Source organism: Monodon monoceros, unplaced genomic scaffold (assembly GCF_005190385.1).
Source record: "Monodon monoceros isolate NGI ecotype Baffin Bay Population unplaced genomic scaffold, NGI_Narwhal_1 Super_Scaffold_13, whole genome shotgun sequence".
Classification (NCBI taxonomy): Eukaryota; Metazoa; Chordata; class Mammalia; order Artiodactyla; family Monodontidae; genus Monodon; species Monodon monoceros.
The window spans coordinates 55968102-55984157 of NW_021703769.1; the positions used below are offsets into that span (position 1 = coordinate 55968102).

At 46.0% G+C, this 16056-nt stretch overlaps 1 protein-coding gene across 2 annotated transcripts in view; it reads left to right on the top strand.

Annotated features, from left to right (window-relative positions):
• Window positions 1–4017: 4017 nt before the first annotated feature.
• Window positions 4018–16056, top strand: part of CUNH16orf72 (chromosome unknown C16orf72 homolog) — a 56565-nt gene continuing 44526 nt past the window's right edge. The window contains exons 1-3 of one of the 2 annotated variants that reach the window (XM_029220045.1): window positions 4018–4499; window positions 5117–5197; window positions 14849–15124. In XM_029220045.1, coding sequence (XP_029075878.1) covers window positions 4274–4499; window positions 5117–5197; window positions 14849–15124 — 583 coding nt within the window. In that variant the 5' untranslated portion in view covers window positions 4018–4273. The remainder of the gene's footprint in view (window positions 4500–5116; window positions 5198–14848; window positions 15125–16056) is intronic. The other variant, XM_029220046.1, reaches the window with a different exon arrangement.

A 16056-nucleotide genomic window follows, 5' to 3' on the forward strand; every position in this document is an offset into this window, starting at 1 on the left:
ATGATTTGACTTTTCTTTTTTTTCTTTGACTTTTCTTATGTCTTTTGTCTCATGTCCTTGAGTCTAACTTTGACCTTTCTAGCAGTAATTAATCCATGAGACCACTTTTGCTGCCCACTGTGATGAATGCATGCATTATGTATCGTGAGAATCTATTGGTATCCTTTATTCTCTTGACATTTCTGCTCGGTAGACACATAGGTGAGGAAGGGCTTCCCTGGTGGCACAGTGGTTGAGAGTCCGCCTGCCGATGCAGGGGACACGGGTTCGTGCCCCGGTTTGGGAAAATCCCACATGCCGCAGAGTGGCTGGGCCCGTGAGCCATGGCCGCTGAGCCTGCGCGTCTAGAGCCTGTGCTCCGTAACGGGAGAGGCCGCAACAGTGAGAGGTCCGCGTACCACCAAAAAAAAAAAAAAAAAGGTTAGGAAAAAGATGGGCTGCCATTGTGGGGGGGTTTTGTTGTTGTTGTTGCCATTGTGGTTTTAATTCAATCACATTAACAATCTTGGAGTGGGGAAGGCCTTTTTAAGCTTGATGCAAAACTCAGAAGCTTCATTTATTAAAAAAATTTTTTTTTGGCCACACCTTGAGGCTTGCAGGATCTTAGTTACCCAACCAGGGATTGAACCCGGGCCCTCAGCAGTGAAAGCACCGAGTCCTAACCACTGGACCGCCAGGGAATTCCTTCTGGTTACTTTAAATGGATTGAAGTTTCCAGATCTTAGCTGAAAGGTGTTATATTCACTGTGGCTCATACAGCCTCCCAATTCCAAGGCTGGAGGCTAATCCAGAAGCATTTTCCCAGGCCCCTTGAGTGCCAGTCTTTGTTGAATGATTTTGTGTGCTGGGATTGTAGGAGTTTGTTCTCTCCTCACTTATCATTTAATCCTGAGACTTTTAACCCCTTTTTTAACCCTATGACTTTCTAACATCATCTCCATTTATTATGCTCAGAGAGACTTAGTAATTAGCCCAAGGACACTCAGCTAGGAAGTGCCTGTACAATTATTTAGAAAGCCAGATGAGATGGCACCATCTCACCATCATCAGAAAGAGAATGTAGTTCAAGTCAAACCAGATCATTCCTGGTTCCTGGAGCCCTTTCTACTTCTGTGCCTTTGAATCTATGGGTCCCTCAACTCTGAGGGGCCTCTCCCTTCAGGGAGCCTTGCCTGTGCTTCATGGCTTAGCAACAACGCTTCCTCCCCCAGGAAGCCCTCCCTGATTCTCATCACTGGGAAATAGCATTTGGCACATGCTCATGCTGCGTTTCACAGTGGCCACTTGTGAGACTCACCCCACAGCTTTTGCAGGTTGGCTGTGAGCACCCACCAGGTGTTGATGTGTAATAATGTTGCTTAGGTTTTAAAAAAGGCAGTTTAGAATGAAAAAAAAAAAAACTCATTTGCCAGTAGCCTGGTCTCCAGTCATTTTGTGTGTATGTGTGTGTGTGTTTGTGTGGGACAGAGAAAATGAGAGAGAGAGATTCATCTAAGACCTTGGTAGCTCCCAGAAGAATCTCACTTATCCCAGAAAACGTTACAGTGCATTCAGATGATGATGATAACGATAATTATTTGCTGTAAAAATAACTGAAGATTTTTCCTATTGTATTGAAAAAACATTTTCCTATTATAGAATCAATAAATTGTTTTTGTAGTGCCTGTACAAATCAGACCCTAGGCTGTGTTCCTCTAATACTGAGTGGACAAGTGCTCTGCCTGCTGCTCCCTCCCATTCTGGTCGACCTAAAGAACTTGGGATTCCTCTACAAGCCTTACTTTTGCCTGGCATGTCCTTCCTGCCATGGCCTCCATCCCCCTTTCTTTCTAAACCTTATCTTTTTAAGGTTCAACCAGGAACAAGACTGCCAAGCTCCCTGCCCTCTAAGAACTTACTTTTTGGTGAAAGGAGACACATAAGTAATCATTTCAGATACTGATACAGGCTATGAAAAAACAAAACCAGGCAATAGGAGAGTGTGGAGGGTGGTGCTTTAACGAGGCTGGTCTGACAAAGGCTCTCTGCTCGCGGGCCATTTGAGAGGAACCTTGAGGAATGACGACGAGAAGGAAAAGATTCCAGAGAGAGAGGGAACTGCGAGGGCAAAGGCAGTTTCCGAGGAAACAGAAAGAAGGCCAGTGCGGCTGGGCAGCCCAAGCCAAGAAGAGACTGGCATTGAGATGAACACAGAGGAGGCGGGGCCAGGTCCTGCAGGGACTTGTAGCCCACAGAGAGGAGGTCAGATTTTATTCCCAAGGTGATGGCTTTACAGCCAAATTGCTTTGTAAAAGGGTTTTCTCGCAGCTCGTGGGACTTCTCCAAGCCCCAGTGTCTCATGCCTCCGCCGCCAAACTGTGAGGGCCAGTTTTGCCTCTGTGCGGTCATCGCCCCTTTAAGTGGCGGCTTACTCCTCAGACCCTGAGCCCCTGGGGACGCCCCCGGCTGGGTGACCGCAGCGCGCAGCCCCGCGCCTGGCCCACAGCAGTCGCGCAGCCCGGGTCGGCGGAGGCTGACCGGGCGATTGCGCACGGAGGCCGAACAAGAACTCGGCGCAGAACTTTCCCCCTGGAAGCGGTGCCTCCCACTCGGCGCGGCCACGCGGATTCCGGTAGTAGGAGGCTGGGGGCGGGGGCTGGCACGTGAGGCAGGCGGCCGCCGCACGTGGCGCAGGAGTGTGCTTTTTTCGGGACAGGTGCGGGGGCCGCCAAGTTCGCGAAGGCGCAGACGCAGCCGGGCCTCGGCACCCCGTCTCCCACTCAGGTTTATTTTCAGATTCGCGGCCGCTGCGGTCTGGTCAAGGGAAGGTGTCCTCGGAGGGCGCCAGGGCGTCTTAGTGGGGCGGGCCAGAGGGTCCCCCACGCGCAACGCGCAGCGAGCCGCGTGCCTGCTGTCTGCTCAGCAGGCTGGTGGGAGCCCGCGGGCCTCGCATCTCGGAAATTTTTCTTTGGGCTCTGAGGCTCAACTTGCCCATCTAAGAAATGGGTCTGAAGTAAACAGCTGGCGAAGCACTTTGCCAACTTGGATTCAAGTTGGGCGTTTAATTCACTTTCTTCGATTCCCTCCTCCCTTTGGAAGCCCAAGGGGCTGGAGTAGCGGGATGCCACCCACCACACCCTTCCGTCCCCGCAGAGTGGTCACGGGAGTTGATTTTGCGTCCCCTACGGCCTGGAGGCACCGGATCAACCCTCCTGTGGGGTGTGGGCGCAGAGCTCCGGGTCACGTGACTGCTTACCACTGCCTCTGGCCAGCGAGCAAGTGCGCATGCGCAATTCATTGTTTTTTTTTTCTCTCTCTCCCCTCTCCTCTCTCTCTCCCCTCCCCCTCCCTGTCTTTCCTCTCTCTCTCTCCCTCCCCTCTCTCTCTCCCCCTCCCCTTCCCTTACTCTCTCGCTCTTTACCTCTCCCTCTCTCCGTCCCCCTCTCTCCCCCCTTTCTCTCCCTCTCTTCCTCTCTCCCTCTCTTCCTCTCTCCCTCCCTTCCTCTCTCCCTCCCTTCCTCTCTCCCTCCCTCCCCCTCTTTCTCTCCCTGCCTCCCCCTGCCTTCCTCTCTCTCTCTCTCTTCCTCCCTCTCCCCCCCCCTTAGGTTGGCTCGGACGCAACCACTGTCAGCTCCTCCCCCTCCTTCTCCGTCTTCACCCTTCCTTTCACTCCCTTTCCCTCGCCCTTTGGTTACGTCAGGCGGACACGCCGATGAGCCAATCACGGCGCTGTGTTTAGAGGCCGGCAAGCGGAACCGGTCGGATTGGACCAATAGAAGCCCTCGGATCCGGCGCGCCCCAACCGGGCAGGGGAGCCGGGGCCGAGTGGGCGGTGCTTCTCCGTCAGCATGTGGGCGGGGACCAGCAACCGCAGAGGCGTCGACGACGGCGGCAGCAACGACGACGTTCCTCAGTCTTCGGGGTAGGCTCGGCGGCGCCGGCAGGGCAACGCGGAGCGGTCGGCGGTGGCCCTAGGGAGGCCGCGGCGCCATGGCGCGGCGGTAGACGTGCTCAGGCCGGCGAGGCGAGAGGCGGCGGTGTTCATCCGGTCCGCAGCGCCCTTCGGCAGGGGCCGGGGGTGGGGAAGACCGGGTCGGGGGTTGTCCCGGGCAGCGCGGGGCCGCGGGGCGGGGCTCGCAGGCCGTCGGGGTGCAGGAGGCCTGGGCCGCCGCGAGGAGCCGCCGCAGGCCGCTGGGCCCCGCCGCCGGGCCGCTCGACGACGACGCTCCCGCGGGGGCCCCGCCTGAGCAGGACGCGGCCGCGGCGGCTGCGAGGCCGCGGGAGGCCGCGGAGGATGGAGGAGCGGAAGGAGGAGGGCGAGGCCGAGATCCAGGAGCACGGGCCCGAGCACTGGTTCTCCAAGTGGGAGCGGCAGTGCCTGGCCGAGGCCGAGCAGGACGAGCAGTTGCCCCCTGAGCTGCAGGAGGAGGCGGCGGCCGCCGCGCAGCCCGAGCACAAGCAGCAGAAGCTGTGGCACCTCTTCCAGAACTCGGCCACCGCCGTGGCCCAGCTCTACAAAGGTGAGGGCCGCCGCCGCCGCCATTTTGCGCCGCCGCCCCCGCCTCGCGCCCGGCCGTCGGCGGAGAGCCCGGGGAGCGGTTGGCTGGGCTCCGGCCGTCGCAACGCGGCCCCACCGCCCCCTCCTCGCAAGATGGCGCCGCGGGAGGCGGGCCCTCGGGAGGCGGCCGGGGGCCGGCGCGGGGGGCGGCCGGGCTTGGGGCCGCCCGTGGGGCCCTCCCGCTCCTGGGGCCGGGCCGCTGGTTGCCCCCGGGCCGGGGAGGGCAGGGGAGGAGCCCCCGGTCACAAAATGGCGAAGGGAGGCGGCGCGGGGGCCCTATTGTGCCGGAGCCGGCCTCGGGGCGGGGACTGCGAAGGGGTGCCTCCCTCTGCCGCGCATCTGTCCCGGCTGCGCTCGGGGGCCCCGCGGCTCTCCCTCCAGCCCCGCCGCGACCCCCTTCTTGCCCGCTCCCCACCTAGCGCGGGATCCCGGCAACCCTTGAACAAAATGGCGAAACCTAATATGGCCGTTCCGGAGTGATTGACGCCCAAATAACATTGCATTTTCTTTTTCTTTTTTTGTCTTTGTGTGTTTCTTTCTCTTTTTTTGTTTTTTCTCTTTCCTTTCGTCGTTTTTCAGACCGAGTGTGTCAGCAGCCAGGACTTTCTCTTTGGGTTCCTTTCCAAAATGCAGCCACTGCCGTCACCAACCTTTACAAAGGTAAGGACAACTTTGCTGCATTGCTGGCTAAGGGGAAGGGCGGTCTGCGTCAGGGTTTAAGTCCTGCGTTCCTTAGTGCATTGGCCACCTTGACCTGGAGGTATCTCCCGAGTGTTTTCTGCTTCTGAATCCAGCCACTAATTCTCAGTATCTTGCAACTTGAGAATTCTGGCGGTGTGATGTTATATCTAGATAACGGGTTCTCAGCCGGGGGCGTTTGGTCCGGGCGTTTGGTCCCCTCACCCCATGGCGATGTTTGACAATGTCTGGGGCACTCCAGAGTGTCATCACTGAGTGGAGGCCGCTAACTGTCCTCGGTGCACGAGACAGCCTCTCCACCCCCCAAATGGCAGTAGTGCCGAGGTTGAGAGGCCCAGAGCTCCAGACTGTGAGATGTGCTTCTTAGGCACCCAGGGAAGAGGAGTGTGTCTCGCACAGAGGTGGGAGGGACAACTTGTTTGCGGAAAAGCACGTCTTGGAATAGTTTTTCTTGAGTTAGACAATTTCGAGCATGATGGTGGCACAGCATAATTTAAGTGCGTCGAAAACTAGCTAATTGGAGTGATCTGTACACACGTTAATTAACATGCAGATGTTTGATGGAGTTGCTCTTCCCTAGCAACTCCATCAGTATTTGTCTTCCAAGCTACTTTCTGCCTGATGGTACATTGTTGGCAGGAAATCTGATCAGTTTGAGTTGATATCAAGATTTGTGTTTCATGGCAGTGCTTTTCTGCAGTTAATCCCCGCCCCCCACGTGAAGATATGTGAGTAAATGTTCTTGCCCATCGTGTTCTCTCAGCAACAGTGGGTTTAGATTTGTTTTGAAGATTTGGAAATTTGGGTTTGATATTTGGCAAGGTTTCTGTGGGAGAAGGATTTGAATTTGAGTGTTAATTTTAGTAAAAATGTAATTTAAATAAATGCTTTTAAACTGCCAGAAGCTGTTGATAATTGCAGTAGAGCTTTGTGTTTTTCAGAATTATCTAAATAAGGTTGAAACAGGCTGTGGAGTGACTTGATTCTCAGATTCTTATCTGCATAAGAATAAGCCAATTAAGATAGCATTCTTTAGGGAAAAAATCCCTTATTTTGGATTTCCTTTTAGACCTTGCAGTTTTTTGGGATGATTATTTGAGAATGTAAACTGAACCTGGTGAATAGAATGTTAATTTCAGGGAATGAGGAGCTAATAATCCAGGCTTACTGAGAAAAGGAAACCTAATGAAATGGTGCCCCAGTGGTCAGCTTTGATTTTATATAGCTGAGTTCCTTAAATTTTGACTCTAACATTCACTACTGCTTGAGGGTTTTTAACATCCTCTGGAATGGCTCTTGGTTTCACCCAGACAGGGAATTTTGAAATAATACTTGAAACTCATATTTTTGGAAAACTCTTTCTTGGACTATAATTTACATATAGTAAAATCACCGTTTTAAGGTGTATGGCGTGAATTTGACAAACATACATTGTTAGTAAATGGAATATATCTATTCCCCCCACCCCGGGCAACCGCTGATCTGATTTCTGTATATATGGTTTTTGTGTTTCCATAATGTAATAAATAGAACCTTATAGTAGGTAGCCTTTTCTGTTTGGGTTTTTCTATCCACTTTTCATAATGTTTTTGAGATTGATCTATTCAGTTCACATTGCAGGTATAAGTGCTTTTTGTTTTTCTGACTAGTGTTATGTGTGGAGGTATCACGGTTTATCCATTTCAGGTTTTGCAATTATTTTTTGCTTTAAGGGGAAAGCAACACATAGTTTTAGTCCATCTGTGTGCCATGCTCTTGGACTAGGCCGTAGAAAAATACGAATGTTCTCTGACTTCTCAGTTTTTGGTGCTGTTGTGTGCTCCTGGAATGCATCTCTTTAGGACTGTAGCTGGCGGTTTTCTTTAGTGTTAATTCTTCATGTAAAAAAGTGGGCTCAGAAGCTGAACTCTGAAATAATCCCTAATTTGATTTCTTGATTTGAAAATGCTTCTTATAATGTGTTAGCTTCCTTTGTTCAGAAAATGTAATGAAAGACATTAAATTCCTTTTTAAATAAACATGAAGTTCTTGCATTATGGCAAATGCTGGATTGTCAGTCCAACCTTAGTTTTATTTTGTGTCCTATTTCTGTAAAATGAAATATATCCCCTTTTACCTGAGGAATGGTTAATTGTGGTTTGTGGAATTTGGTAGTATAGCAACATTATTCTGTTCCTAGTTGACTCAAGGAAAGTGTGGATAAGCTCTGCAGATCCTCACATTCTTCCTCCTTTTCAGGGTGTGGTCTTTAGAGAACAAGAATGCAGCTGTAGGAATAATTGGGTACCTTAAATAGAACCAATAAAATTAGCAAGGTAGTGTCACAGTGCATGCAGCTGTAAGTAGTGGTAAATTTAGAGTGTTCACAGTTCTTATTCAATATCTAAATGTAATTTATGGGGGCGGGGATGGGGGGAGATTTTGGAGGATCCTTGTAAATGGGCAATGCTCTTGCAGTTTGTATGATTAAGCGCTTATCTGACAAGCTAAAGATGGCTCATTTTGCCTCACCCAGCCTGGGGAGAGGTTGGTACTTTTACCAGCTTCCTGATAGCACCTAAGATGAGCACATAGGAAGGTCAGAATTGAGGTAAAAGTCTAGCAGAGGGCCCCTTTTGATGTGGCATTTTGAAACATTGAACGATGCAGTTGGTTTGGTTGAATGTGGCTGGAGACTTGGAGGAGAGTGAATTGGGGTGTCCTCAGTGTGCACAGAATTTGGCAAAATGGAGTTCCTTTTGCTCCACATAGTAAGTTGAGTCAGACATTGGCATCCTTTTTTGGAAGGGAAGAAAATTCTGATGGCTGGTTTTTGTTTTTACTTTGCTTTGATAAATCTAAAGGAAGTAATGTTTGTTAAATATTCAGTGGTGGTGTGTCCCCTGGCTTAGTACGTTTTCTGTTGTCTGCAGCAAAGGGAGTGAAGTTACTGAGGTGGTTTTAACTAGCCTGGTTGATGCTTATCTGAAAAATGCTTTGTCAAGCTCATCTCTTTCTGCCTCTTAAATACACCTCCCATTTCCTTGGGTGACTGGTTTCAACCTCTTTCCTGACTCCTCATTAGGAAAATAATGAATTCTAAATTCCTTCTACAGTGTGGGGTTATTTGCTCAGTAGAGGCTGGCCGTCCTTTGGAGCCTCGTGGTCAGCGGAGGTGGGCGCTGGGGCCCTGCTTGCTCTGCAGCAGCTGCCTGGGAGCCAGTGCTCACCCACATCCCCCAGAGCCACTTCTCACTGCTTCTTATTGTCATTTCCCTCAACTTTGTAATATTTTTCTTTTTTGATTTTTGTTTTATGTTAAGCTCCATTTTTTCTTTTTTTTGTTTAATGCTAAGCTCCTCTGCATTTTAAAACTGTCTGAAACTTTAGTTGTATACCGACTTCTCCCACATATGTTAAGAGCTTTCTCTTGATACTGTTTATGTTAAAGATGTTTTTGGTTTTCTCCTTGAACAGCATTTGCCCCAAGGTGTGACTCTGGCGGTACTTGGAGAAGGCCAGCAGCATCATTATCATGGAGTCTTCTGCTAGATTGTTCTAGTTCAGATTTTGGACTGTTACTTTTACTTAGTTGTATGGTCCTGGAGACAGATAATGGAACAAAAAATATTTCACTATTGTAAACCTTCATTTTCTCAATTGTGAGTAGGAGTAAGTACGCACAACTTAGAGTGCGGGCTCTTAGTGTGTCATGCGATGAGTCTTCAAGCATGGACTGTGTTGGTGGTCAGGTTCTGTTTTTCAGATGATGTTTTTGGCTATGGGCAGTGCTTAAGATGAACGGAAGACATTCTTATTTATTTATTTATTTTTATTTCTGTCAGAATAACCTTTGTGGTGTGTCTTCATCTTTCCCTGAAAGGGCTGAAAGTAAATAGAATTGACAGGAGAAAAATAGTGTGATGCCCTTTAAAGTCCTTATTTTTGAGACATCTTGATGCCAGATCCTGTTTATAGTGTGTAGTCACTTCATCGTGGCCTTCTTGGGCTTCTCTGTGAACTGAAAGTGAACAGAACGTACTGAAAATTTGTGGATGAGTGATTGGTGTATAAACAACTGGTCAGAGAAAGCATGTTCTACCTGGAGGCAAATAATGAAATTTCAGCTTATGTTTTGACTTTCTGGAGTTGGTTTGTGACTCTCCTGCTGCAGAAAACTATTGAACTTTGAGAGTGTTCAAAAAACCTTAGTATGGATTGCAGTTGAATACCCTGTTTTATTTTACTAAGCAGCAGCCTCAGTCATTACTAATACCATTTATAGATTTTTTGTGAATTTTTATAGAAGACTGTCAGTTTCTGATGTGGAACTTCTCTGTAAAAGGATGTTTTGGCTGCAAATAGCAGAAAAGACAAGTCAGGCTGGACATGGATTGGCTGCTCTGCCTTGAAGCCTGAAGGTGGGATTGATTGAATCCAGTGGCTCAGGCCTCCCTGCTCTGCAGCTCTCTGTAGTCCATGTGTGGGCCTGCGCATACCAGCTTTGTCATTAGACTAGTTTCAGTGTTGGCAGCTCACACCTCACAGCTTAGGGTCACTCACGGAAGGTTAGAAGAGCCCAGAAGCTTCTTTCCCAGGAGCTACCAGTAAATGACTTATGTCTCTGGGACAGAATTGGGTCACATGGTTATTCAGAACCAGTATCATAGCCACAGTTTTGGGGTTATGCAGATTTGTTTGGGACTATACCACAAGTTTCATCAATTGAGCAAATGTGGAAGAAGCTTTTCTTCAGAGCTATCCAAACAAAAACTTGTGAGTACCTTTAGGAAAGGGAGGACGAGGACTGGATGGTAGGGAACCGTGGCCACTCTGATCCTTCCCTGGTTCCTGCTGTTTGTATGTGCTATGTGAAGATTTAAGTCAGTATGTAAGTTACCTAGAAGTTCGTGTTTATCTTTGGATACCACTTTGTTAGGGAACTTAGAAATTGTTTCCTTAAATCAATTGAAAAAGGAGCTTCCCTGGTGGTCCAGTGGCTAAGACTCTGCACTCCTAATGCAGGGCGTCCCGGTTCAATCCCTGGTCAGGGAATTAGATCCCACCTGCTGCAACTAAAGATCCTGCATGCCGCAATGAAAATCCCACGTGCCTCAACTAAGATCTGACACGGCCAAATAAAATATAAATAAATAAGTAAATATTAAAAAAAACAAAACAATTGAAAAGCAGTTTTATTTTGGTCATGACTCATATCTTTTCCTTTTTTAAAAATCTATTATTATTTATTTTTGGTTGCGTTGGGTCTTCGTTGCTGTGTGCAGGCTTTCTCTGGTTGCAGTGAGCGGGGGCTACTCTTCGTTGCGGTGCGTGGGCTTTTCATTGTGGTGGCTTCTCTTGTTGCGGAGCACAGGCTCTAGGCACGCGGGCTTCAGTAGTTGTGGCATGTGGGCTCAGTAGTTGTGGCGGACGGGCTTAGTTCTGCGACATGTGGGATTTTCCCGGACCAGGGCTCGAACCCGTGTCTCCTGCATTGGCAGGCCTATTCTTAACCACTGCGCCACCAGGGAAGTCCCTAGATATTTGTTTCTAATGAAACAGTTAAAATACATATTTTTTCCTACAGCAGACTAGTTGGTTAGTGCAGATTGAGTTCTAAGTTTTAAATGTTTTGTAGTTACTAGTATTCCTTGGAAATGTACCCTGATCTAGCAGTGTGATTTTTCTGGTTTGTAGATCCTCTAAGGAGAATGGGAGATGGCTTCTCTATTGTTGAGGAAGAAATCGATTGTAGAAAGAACTTTTGCTATTTAGTAACTTTTTAGGGCAAGGCCCTTTGAGCCTCAGTTCCAATTCCTTGTTTATGAAATTGAGGTATCTGCTTTGGCTAACTCACATGAGGTTAGTGAGTATCAAAAAACTATAGATAGTGAAATCTGATTGTGTTTATGTTTCATGTAAGAAAGTTCTGCATTTGGTCTTCATTGCAGAAATCAATATGATTCTTTGCCTACTGCCCCTTGCCAGCAGTGGGAAAATGAGACTAATAAAAATCCCTTGAATTCAATTTCAGCTATTTATATAAAAACAGTTTTAAAAAAATATGAAACAAAGATGTCTACTATGAGTTGTATGAATCAGTTTGTTTCTTGAATAAGGAAATGAATGTGTTGTGATTAAAGGTTAGATTGACATTTTGATGCCCTTGGGCTTTGCCTAACCTTCGAGATCATGGCCGTTTTCCACAGTGGCTTTGGCATCAGTAAAAGTGTTGGACACAAGACTGTCCCCACAGTTTTCTTTGCTCTGCATTTCTAGAATTTGGGTGTCTAATTGGAAGGTTCAGGAGTATTCAAAGCAGTCTTTGGCTGAGAGCCTTCTGGAGGCCATCTTTGTGTGTACGTTTATTATTTTACTGGACACTAAATTAACCAGTGATTAAAATCTAGTCTGGTCATTCCTAAGATTCTCCAATAAGCATTTAGATCTCTTCTACTTAGTGCAAGATGTGATAGGAGGGTTTAATTTTCAACCAAGTAACTCTTTAAAGTTCTCAAACATAAGAACTATATTTTAAACTATGTTTTAATGTCAATATGAGATTAGATTCTCTGTTTAAGGAAATAACTGAGATTGGATTAATCTGGGCGGTAAAGTAATTGGATTTGGCTTTCAGGATATGTTAATGGTATAAGACCAAATTATGCCCAGACAGTGCAAAAGCATGTATGTACCCGAAGACCTTAAATGTTAAATCTGCTTTTCTTCTCCTGTACTTCTTAGTCTGTAAAAGTCTGTTTACAAAATACTTGATTTTTAGCGTGTTCTTGGTTGGTTGTGTTGTTGAGACTTGTGCAGAATTTTTGAGGTGAAATGATTGGTCAGTTGCATACATTTTAAAAGAGGTTCACAACTACTTATATAACTGCCTTCCTTCAAAAGTATGAATATTGAGTTTTCCAACTTTGTTCAACTCTGTGATTAAAGCATCAGCCTGTTGCCGATCTGACTTTTGGGCTTTCCTTGTGTCCTCAATCAAAACGAATCAAAGCTCTTTCCTCGCAGGATTGTCAGGGTTTTTGTTTTTTTTTTTTTAAACTGCCTCATCTGATTCCTTCCCTTTGGCTCTTGAGTTTTGTATCAAGTTCAGCTTTTCTTATTTGCTGTCTGGTTTGCTAGGTGTACATTTACATGCCTGCTTCATCTTACTTTGCACTTATCCATGCTTGCTTCGAACTTGTTTCTTGTACCCCTTTCAACTTTTTGTCCCTCTATACTTACAATTCTGGACCTGCCTCCATTTGGTTCTCGAAAAATAAAATTTCCTGAGTCATTCTTTTTGGAAACAAACTTCTCTGGTTAAGAGCTTGATTTTAACAGCTCTCTTCGGTAGCGCAGCTTTGTAGAAACCTAGTTGCTTGTAGATCCATAACAGTGGATGGTTATCCTCCTTTCTGTGGTCCCATGGGATGGGCTTAGTTTACTCAATGATTTGATTTCTCTTAAAATGTTTCTAGCTCTTTCAGAATCACTTAAGGTCTACATACAAGTTTACAAGGTCGTCTTAGAGATTATGCATCCTTTAAGGTTGGCTTCATCTAAGTCTTTAAGACTAAGAGATGGGAAAGCGCTGTATTAGCCTCTTAAATGCTATTTACCTTTGAAATGGGGTTCGTGCTTGTTTATGATGAAATGAGAAATCAGAACACGTTGATTCACATTGCAACTTGGGCATTCTAGTAGTGAGACACTGGAGAAATTACTTCATTCATGAGTAGCTTTTTCTTTTAGGCGCGTTTATTATTTATTTATTTATTTTGGTTGCACGGGGTCTTAGTTGTGGCAGGCAGGCTCCTTAGCTGTGGCATGCGAACTGTTGAGGCATGCACGTGGGATCTAGTTCCCTGATTAGGGATCAAACCCGGGCCCCCTGCACTGGAAGGCGGAGTCTTTTTAACCACTGTGCCACCTGGGAAGTCCCATGAGTAGCTTTTTTTATATTTGTAAAATTAGAAAGTTGTGATGGAGTTTAATATTTAAAGAGTACTCCTGTGGGTAACTTCTTTCATTTTTCTTTTTAACTTTTTAGCAATAAGAACTGATCATCTAAGGAATAGGCCTTGTTATAAAGTTCTGTTTGTGCTGCCCTCTTGCCGTCTTTTTTAATAATGCAAATTCATGCAGCTTGGGAGCCTCTGTGATGTCTGGATTATTGTCTTTCTGGGACACAGGTCTTCATTCACTGGTTTGCTTATCCTTTCAGCATCTACTTTAGATGTCGCAGACAGAATTAAAATACAGGTTAGGAAAAGTAAGAGGAATGAAGATATATTGGTGATTTTCCTGCTAGCACAGCAGATCAACTAAAAATAAATTGCAGTGACTTAAGTTTGCAAGTATTAATATTGTTTTCAACTGTGTAAAGCCACTAAAGGGGCAGGCATCATTTTATTGAAAATCTGGGTTCAGTATGTACAGGGGGCGGGCAGTATCTACAGGGAGAATAGGAGACCAGTCTGAGAGATTTTAAGACAGGGTCTTTTGGAAGTGGTTATAAGTTACAGAAAACTGTTGGGAGCTGGAAGCAGATTGAAAACGTTCCTGGGAAATGAATGAAGCTTCTTGTTTCCACAGTGCTGTTTGGCTTTGTTGAGTAGTCAATCAGAATTAATTTTCCCTTATTATTTCTAAAATGTTTGCTACTGCTTTTAGTGTGTTTCCAGTTCTTGGTGCTGAACCTGTCAGTAGGAGTACACCTCCGAAATGACATGGTACATGCAAGGTGAGCACCGCCTGAGTGATTTGTTGCGGTGTATGGTCATCTGGTGAATGATGTGAACGCTCCTGTTTAGAACTCCTGAGAATTTCTTCTTTTCTCAAAGCTTAGTGGTTAAGAACCACAGACTCTGGAACAAAAATTCCAGCTCTTGAATACTGTGGTAGAGTTACTCAGTGTCTGTTTGCTCAGTTGCAGTGAGGGGACAGTAGTACTGCTCTCGAGGTATTCGTGTACCTTTTTTCTCAGGGGAAGCTGGGTATAGTGCCAATAAGCATTTAATAGTTCACCTGTTTAAAAAATTGTTTTTTTTTGCGGTACGCGGGCCTCTCACTGTTGTGGCCTCTCCCGTTGCGGAGCACAGGCTCCGGACGCTCAGGCTCAGTGGCCATGGCCCATGGGCCCAGCCGCTCCGTGGCATGTGGGATCCTCCCGAACCAAGGCATGAACCCGCGTACCCTGCATCGGCAGGCGGACTCTCAACCACTGTGCCACCAGGGAAGCCCAATTCACCTATTGTTAGCATTACTAAATAAACTAGCTTGATTAGATTAAGTAAGCTTTTTTAAGGAAATAACATTATTAAAGTGGTAATTCGTTTAACAATAAGTAGTCTCTGTTTTTATCTATTGAGTTTTTTTTTTAAAGAACAAGGCAGAAGCTCTAGGATTATGTGACGTGTTTACTGAATTTAGAACATTATGATTAGGTGTCAGGTATGATATTTTAAACGTGAATGAAGTTTAGTTTAATAGATTACTGATAGACTTAAAGAGCCCCGTACTTAATGATACTCATTTTGGTGAACTTGTAAAATGGTGGTTTTCTTTAGGAGAGAACGCAGCTTGGCTCTACTGATCATCGTGTATCTTCTTCTTATTCTTTTTTCCTAACAGAAAGCGTGGATACCCATCAGCGAAGTTTTGATATTGGAATTCAGATTGGCTATCAGCGACGCAATAAGGATGTGTTGGCTTGGGTTAAAAAGCGCAGAAGAACTATTCGTAGAGAAGATTTGATCAGCTTCCTGTGTGGAAAAGTTCCTCCACCGCGAAACTCTAGAGCTCCCCCAAGACTGACTGTAGTGTCCCCTAACCGAGCTACTTCAACGGAAACTAGCTCATCTGTAGAGACTGATTTGCAACCCTTCCGGGAAGCCATAGCTCTGCATGGTAAAGCCGTTTAAACATATTTCTTTGGAAAAATGGTTAAGAGTGTGCCTGTGGACCCAATTTCACATTTAGGTTTAGGTCCAGATATATTGTCTGTTTTTTGTCTATTCTAGTTACTACTTGCTCTAGAAATGTTTAAATAGAATGTAAGCTAAGAACTTATATGGGCAATTTTTGAATGTTAGCCAGCCTATCCTAAAAAAAATGTTTTTAGAAAGTTAGTTTGAGCTGATTGGTGTTACAATAACAGCATTTTTTGGAACATTGATTAGAATTTATTGCTTTACACACTTATATTGTACATGTTTCCGTACTCTTCTGAGTCAAAGAGGAAGTTGTTGTGTCTTAAGAATACTATTGCCTTTATAATTACCTGGAGAGCCTAGTCAGTTACGGGCAAGTAAGGCAGATAACTGTTGGGCTAGTTCTCATGGGAACTCCCTTTGACACCTTAGGTTACTGAGTGTGCCTGTAGAACCTGAGCGTTGATGACCCAAGAGGGAGTGGACAGATGTAAGAATAATTAAATTGACTTTCCTTATGTCTGTTGTCCCTTAGGGCCTTGCTTTGATAGGACTGTTAGAGAACAGGTCCATCACCATCTCCCCAGGCCAGACCTGCCATAAAAAGACATTCTTGGCTGAGGGGTTTAAGTATTACTGGAGAAGCCTGGGGTGTGTAGTCAGTAAGTTTGTTGTTGCTTGTTCTCTAATACAGGCTTCCAGATAGAACTGGGAGAGGTACTTACAGGACAGTCAATACTGCTGTAAAAATAAAACAACAAAATAATAAGACTTGGTTGAAGCCAAGATGAAAACATGGATTGTACAAGTGACTAAACAGATAGAAGTAATTAGTGAGTTAGCTCATGAGTCCTGTTAAAAGTTAACATATTTCTGAGCCATAGTGTAGGTCATCTAAAATAAAATAAC